The sequence below is a fragment of the Cornus florida genome, unplaced genomic scaffold (assembly GCF_030987335.1).
Source record: "Cornus florida cultivar Cherokee Brave unplaced genomic scaffold, ASM3098733v1 CherokeeBrave_3.0.0_Hap2_Chr10, whole genome shotgun sequence".
NCBI classification, from domain to species: domain Eukaryota; kingdom Viridiplantae; phylum Streptophyta; class Magnoliopsida; order Cornales; family Cornaceae; genus Cornus; species Cornus florida.
In genome coordinates this window covers 50,975,248-50,982,511 of record NW_026775580.1, presented here as the reverse complement: position 1 = coordinate 50,982,511, position 7,264 = coordinate 50,975,248, and the positions used below count along the sequence as shown (strand labels likewise).

The following is a 7,264-nucleotide window of genomic DNA, read 5'->3' as shown; positions in this document are numbered from 1 at the left end:
AGGCGAAATGAAGCAATGACTTTTGATCCACATCAAAAAACGCTCAGCCGAGGTGAAGCAACAGAGTTGAATCGTCACAAAGCTATGCCTCCATGGCGCAAAGACTTTGTTGAGGACAGGTCATTCGATCCGACCTATCGGCCTTCCATGACAACGTTCGACTATCACAGCTCAGAGAGGAGATCGGTAGACCAGAGAGCAACTGCGGGGTTCCAGAGGGAAAATGAAGCACTCCGTTCAGCAGCTCGAACGGTTGATTCACCGTTCACAGATGAGATTCTGAATGCTCTAAGTCCGAGGAAATTTTTCATGCCCGTTTTCATTCTGTTCGACGGAACGACCGATCTGATCGATCACGTGTATCACATCCAGTTGAAAATGGCTTTAAACACTGAGAATGACTCTTTGATGTGTAAGTGCTTTCCTACGAGTCTGGCCGGACCAGCTCTGAATTGGTTTAAGAACCTGCCGAGGGGTTCAGTGGATAGTTTCCGAAGCTTGTGTGATCGGTTTATAAGCCAATACTATGGAAACAAGCGTCCAGCGAAAGATATTTCGAGCCTATTCATAATGAAGCAACATGCTGATGAGTGTCTCCAGGCTTTCCTAACCAGGTTTAACCTTACCAAGAGCATAGTTATTGAATGTCACCCTTCAACGGCTGTTCAAGCATTCATACTGGCCATGAACCATGGCACCCCATTCCACACAAGCTTGGTGGTGAACACGCCGAAGACTATGGATGAACTTAACGAAAGAGCCGATGGATTTGTGTGCTTGGAAGAAGAAGAGGCGACAAACGCTCGGAAGACATCCGTCATATCCACGGAAGAAAAGACCAAAGCAAAGATCAGGCAAAAACAGGTTCAGCCGCAACGCTCCTCGTGGAAATCCGAGAAGAGGCCCAGAGAGGAAGAGCTGGTTACTCCATTGAAAGTTACCCTGGCAAGACTGTACCAAGAAAATAAAGATAATTTCTGACCTCCATTACCAATCAGATAACCTCTCGAACAGAGGGATCAGTCTAAGCACTGTGCATTTCATTCTGATTTTGGCCACCAGACTAACGAATGCAGGAACCTAAGGAGACAGGTAGAGATGCTGATAGCCAGAGAGGAGTTTGCAAGTTATATTCAAGGACCAGCGGTGGAACAGAACCGACCAATGGAGCACGTGAAGAAGAATCAGAAGTCGAATTCTCACAACACGCAACCAGTTCGAGTAATCAATGCAATTCACGATCGGCCAGAACCTGCCGAGGTGTCAGATGAACTGCTTCGAACACGCCTTCGCCAGGCACGGATGAAGAGAAGGATAGGCAGTGTAAACACTCTGCACTAACATAGTGCATCAACGCAGATAAAGTTTGACGTAACAGACTTGTTGCGTGTTCAGATCCCTCATGAGGACCCGCTGGTCGTAAGTTTGACAGTGGCCAAATGTTTGGTGCGCAGAGTTCTAATTGACCCTAGAAGTAGTGCGAACATCATGCCAAGAGATACATTCGATCGACTCGAGATCAAACAGGATCGGCTGATATCCACCGGGAATCCACTACTAGGGTTTGATGGAAAGCGAGTAGAGCCCGTCGGTACGGTGGAGGTAGCGGTGCATGTTGCCGAGAGGGTTTTGATGGAAACCTTTGTGGTTGTTGAAATTCATCCCTCTTACAATCTTCTGATGGGCAGAGGATGGATCCACAGAGTTCAAGGTGTTCCTTCCACTCTGCATCAAGTAATGAGATGCCTGGGGCCAGACGGAACCAAAGTGATTGATATTCATGGAGACCAGGTTGCAGCTAAAGAATGTTATTCTGTAACACTGAAACATGCCGAAAAGGGGAAAGCTCTAATTCGTTCAGCAAGTCCGAGATAGTAATTACAGGAGCCTCCCTCCAAGCAGAGTGGGGAGGAGGAGCCAGTAGGCTAGACTGAAGAACCCCTGTTTGATGTGCAGATCGATCAGTTCCGACCGGAACGAACAACCAGAGTGGGGGAACGACTCGTTGAGGAGGAAAAGCAGGAATTAGTTGATTTTTTGTCTCAAAACGCAGATGTGTTTGCATGGAGTCACCTAGACATGCCAGGGATCGATCCTTCTGTATCTTGTCACTCCTTGAACGTTAACCCCAATGCAAAACCTATAAAGCAGAAACAGCGACGGTTTACCCCCGAGCGCAACAGAATTATTGCCGAGGAGGTTGACAAGCTGCTTGACGCGGGGTTTGTTAGAGAAGTGTACTACCCTGACTAGTTATCGAATGTGGTCGTTGTGCAGAAGAAAAATAGGAAATGGCGCGTATGCATTGATTTTACCAATTTAAACAAAGCCTGTCCGAAGGATAGCTTCCCGCTGCCAAAGATTGATCAGATGGTGGATGCAACTACTGGATATGAACGCTTGACCTTTTTAGATGCTTATTCAGGTTATAATCAGATCCCCATGGACCCCGTTGATGAAGAAAAAACTTCTTTCGTTACCGAACGCGGGACGTATTGCTACAAAGTTATGCCATTCGGCTGAAGAACGCCGGAGCAACTTACCAAAGACTTATTAGCAAAATTTTTAAGGAACAAATAGGGAAGACAGTGGAAGCTTACATTGATGATATGGTGGTAAAAAGTAAGAAGAAAGCTGATCATGTGAAGCATCTGCGAGACGTGTTTGATGTGTTGAGGCGATATGGAATGAAGCTCAATCCGACCAAGTGCTCATTCGGTGTAAGTTCAGGCCAATTCCTAGGGCACGTGGTTAATCTCAGAGGCATCGAGGCAAGCCTTGCCCAAGCAGATGGTCTGACTAAGAATGCCGAGCCGACGACAGTCAAAGAAGTGCAAACACTTACGGGACGGATTGCTGCACTGAACCGGTTCATTTCCAAATTGTCAGATCGATGCAAACCATTTTTTAACACAATACGAAGCCACGGCAGGCAGGTTTGGGGGGATGAACAGCGCCTAGCATTAACTGCTCTGAAAAAGTATATGCAGAACCTTCCGGTACTGTCAGCTCCAGAATCGGGCGAAAAGCTATTTTTATATCTCAGAGTATCCAGCATCGCGACAAGTGGCGTTTTGATCCGCTACGCAGAAGGGAAGCAATATCCGGTGTTCTATGTTAGCAAAACAATGACTGAGGCCGAAAGACATTATTCAAAGGCAGAGCGGGTGATACTCTCGCTAGTGCATGCGAAAAGAAAGCTCAGGCATTATTTTGAATCACATCCTATCATCGTTCTAACCACTTTCCCTATCAGAATAATCCTGCACAAACCAGATCTCTTAGGAAGAATGACGAAGTGGGCTATAGAGTTAAGCTCATTTGATATCACATACGAACCTAGAACAGCAGACAAAGGGCAAGCGGTGGCAGATTTTTTACTAGAATGTGATTTAGAGGACGTGGAGGAGGATCTTTGTGGTTGCTTATGGAAACTCTTCGTGATGGATCCTCAAATCAGATGGGTGCAGGCATTGGGATCAAACTGCAGACGCCAGAAGGTACAGCCTTAAGCCAAGCGCTTCGGCTTGAATTCGGAGCCACGAACAATGAGGCAGAGTATGAAGCGTTGTTGGCAGGAATTAAGCTTGCCAAGGAGCTTAAGGTCAGGAATTTGAATGTTTTCAGTGACTCACAGTTAATTGTTCGGCAGGTGAGGGGTGAGTATGAAACCAAGGATGAAACGATGGAAGCATATCGTTCTGCTGTTGTGCGGGAGGCCAAGAACTTTGAAAAAATTGAATTCATTCAAATTCCAAGGGAGTATAACGAAGATGCCGACCGGCTAGCATGTAGTGCCTCGGGTTCTGGAGAAACATTAGCAAGGGTGATTCCAGTGGGAATATTAAACCAGCCATCCATTTTCGAAGAACCTTCAGGCTCGGATCCTTGGCAAGTGAATGTTATTCATATGAGCCAAATTGGATTGATCCGATCATAACTTACATCCGAGATGGTACTCTGCCTGAGCAAAGAGATAAGGCTAGGAAAATCAAAGCGAATGCTGCGAAGTACGCCGTAGTGCATAACCAGTTGTACCGAAGATCTTTTTCCGGACCGTACTTAAAATGTGTTACCCCACAGAGGCTCGGCAAATACTACGAGCTATTCATGAAGGTGTAAATGGAAACCACTCAGGGGGGAGATTTTTAGCGCACAAAGCAATGGCGCAAGGGTATTTCTGGCCGAACATGTCGCGAGACTCGGAAGAATTGTCCAGAAGGTGCGATAAGTGCCAAAGGTTCGGACCACTGATTCACCAACCACCTGAAGACTTGCACGTAATGGCCACACCATGGCCTTTCGCACAGTGGGGGATGGATGTAGTCGGTCCTCTACCAACTGCCAGAGCTCAGAACAAGTATGTGCTGCTGGCTACAGATTACTTTACTAAGTGGGTGGAAACAGAGTGTGATACCCCCGGATTTCCGGATGCGGGTTGGCTAGGCCCACGCCCGACTACCCGAGGATATCAAACAAATTAGCAATAAACGAACACAGAATACAATTAAGGAAATAGGAATAAATAAAAATTTGCTGAAAAGAAACTAGAATGATAAACCAAATACTGAAACCTCAGAATAAAATTAAATTAATAAAGAATTATTCTGATACATCCAAATTCTCCATTTCTAATACAACTCGAGAATCCATCTGGTGGACCCCTAATAAAATCATCATTGAGAAATGAACCACCGAAAAAGAATCCAATGCTAAACCATACAGGAACCGCCTACGTTGTCGGAAGAATGAGAAGTCGTTTCTACTCAGCACGAACAAGATCTAAGACCTGGAACCGTTCGTTACCTGAAAAATAATAGTGGGTCAGGCCCACGAACAAGTTCTATCCGAACTACAATCCAAACAGAGACTCGATACGCAAATACATCATAGATGTCTCAACCATATCTATATAGTCCGTAAATAGATATATACATATAACCACACTACAGGACTCTCATTAGACTATGCTGAGGGTCTCAACCTGAATAGGAGGCAACATGCAAAAACGCACCTGAGTGGGCATGACTACCTAAGCCTAACAGGGTATACCTCAACCAACATAGCTAGCTATGCATCCTACTGCATATACGCTCCCTAACCGTCGACTATGAGACTCAAGCTCAGATCGCGGTACCATAATTATATATATAAAGTCTGATCCTATCCAACCATAAGAAATCCAGCTAGTCGTTCAGCTTGTTCAGCCGCACAGACTAACATAAATTAAGTGTATATACAACCCATCCAAATACAATGTTGAGCCGGTCAACTATTTGTCGCCAAAACACAACATATAATTAGGATTTAAATATTTTAATTAAATCCCTATCCTTCCTATTAACAGAAATTATAAACAACCATCCAATATGTCGTTCAACTATTTTAGTTGACAGGACATGAAACCATGTAGGATTTAACTGTTTTAGTTAATCCATTCCGTATGTCACCGTCCCATACCGGTACATACCATGCATATGATCCGTAAATGATGCATTAACTCAATCAGTACACCAAATAGAATCCACATAAATCCATGTAGCTGATAAAACAAAATTGGAACAGTTTATCAACTAAATATGCATGAAATTGACGAGACAAAACTTAATCGTTCGTCAACTTAAAATCCAAAATCCATTCATATAATTGACAAAAAATATGCAGTTAATTCTTCAATTAAGTCCAGGTTAACTCCCATGTAAATTACAAAACCTATGTTTTAGTTTAGCAATTTAAGTCCAAAACCATCATCCAGTTGAAAACCATCATCCAATTAATTGCAGAATAGTGTATCTAATAATTCAACAATTTAAAGTAAACCTTTTACTCATGTAAGTGCAGGAAAATTAATGTTTCAGCAATATAAAAATCCAAAGTATGCACAGGTCTAATCTGTTAACTAAAAGACTCTATTGTGCATCTAAAACAAAAATTAGAAACATGTTATAATTCATTAAATTGCCATATTAGAGCAAGCAAGTAATTTCCTATCCTTAATCTACGTAATTGCAGAACGGATTTATTAATTCAGCAATTATATTCCCGAGTGTGCACAGATCAAATTTATTAAGTAAATGACCCTAACGTGCATTTAAAACAAGATTAACATCATGTTATAATTACTTAAGTTGCCCATTTAAAAATTGAACAACTGCTTCCCTTCCAACCGTTAACAGTATGTAAATTGTCTAAATTTCACACTGATCATTCCCTTCCTACAATAGGCTAACTTATGCAATTAGAGAGCTTAAGATCTCTTGAAATTACTTTTAAAATTGTTAGTTCACTCCCTAAAACAATTTAGAACTCCAAACATAGCTCAAACAGTTCACGGACAGCTCTAGATTGCAACCAAATGTAACCTAACCAAAGAGCCTTCTCTTGAAAATCATAGAGCAGGCTCTTTACACCATGGAGCCTACTCTATAAAAACTTAGAGCCTGTTCTAGAAACTTAGAGCCTGCTCCATAAAAACTTAGAGCCTCCTCTTAAAGGCTTAGAGCCTCCTCTGTCCAGTTTTGCTCCGTTTCGCCTTTCAGCTTCGTCTCCGGCTATTCCCAACCTTCGGTTCATCTTTAATACTGAGTTTAAAAATCCTATTTACACCCAAAATCATCCCCATGACTGGTTTTATAATCCGTTCAATCACTGAATTAAACTACGCAAGTTAACTTTCCTCTAACCATTAACAGTACTGAAAAGTTATCTAGTTTCCTACTGTTTAACACTTTAGCATAAATGTATAAACTATGCAATAAGCGGTTTAAATACACTTGAGGTTTAAATTAAGAACCCAAATGCCCTCACAACACAATTCGAAAGAATTAAAATCATCCAAACGGTGCCCAGAAAATCAGAAAACACTAAAATACGTCAAAATAGGAGAGAGCCTGCTCTAAAATGCAAGAGCAGGCTCTTGCAAGCATGGAGCCGGCTCTATGCCTTCTTGGAGCCGGCTCTTGAATGATGGGAGCCGGCTCTTCAATCCCCAGAGCCGGCTCTTCATCCCTCTGAGCCTCTGTTCTCCTCCAACTATGTTTTTTCGACCATCTGCTTTAGCACCGGCCACTTCCACTCCCTTTGTTGGTTTTTAAAATTGTTCCTAGGAGTCCTAAGTATATGTAAAACCATCTCAAATCCTTACTTAAGTCAATTTGCATCAAATTAAAACTTAAAACATTTATCGATCCAACATGCTTAGAAAGAGCAAGTACTGCAACCAAACCAAACTTGCATGAACTGTAACAAAATTAATTCACGCCTA

The 7,264-nt window shown here is 42.7% G+C and overlaps 1 protein-coding gene across 1 annotated transcript; it reads left to right on the top strand.

The window, feature by feature from the left end:
- Positions 1 to 1,098: 1,098 nt before the first annotated feature.
- On the top strand, positions 1,099 to 2,253 carry LOC132277596 (uncharacterized). Its single transcript, XM_059779435.1, has 3 exons — positions 1,099 to 1,323; positions 1,396 to 1,860; positions 1,957 to 2,253. Exons 1-3 carry the CDS (start codon positions 1,099 to 1,101, stop codon positions 2,251 to 2,253), a joined length of 987 nt encoding a protein of 328 aa, XP_059635418.1.
- The last annotated feature ends 5,011 nt before the right edge of the window (positions 2,254 to 7,264 follow it).

Bases quoted from the DNA above. Each gene is read 5' to 3' on its own strand.
- LOC132277596 (XM_059779435.1), top strand. From the start codon at position 1,099: ATGCTGATAGCCAGAGAGGAGTTTGCAAGTTATATTCAAGGACCAGCG. The intron at 1,324-1,395 runs GTAAACACTCTG...TTGCGTGTTCAG, and splicing joins TGAAGAGAAGGATAGGCAGT to ATCCCTCATGAGGACCCGCT. The intron at 1,861-1,956 runs GCAAGTCCGAGA...TTTGATGTGCAG, and splicing joins GGAAAGCTCTAATTCGTTCA to ATCGATCAGTTCCGACCGGA.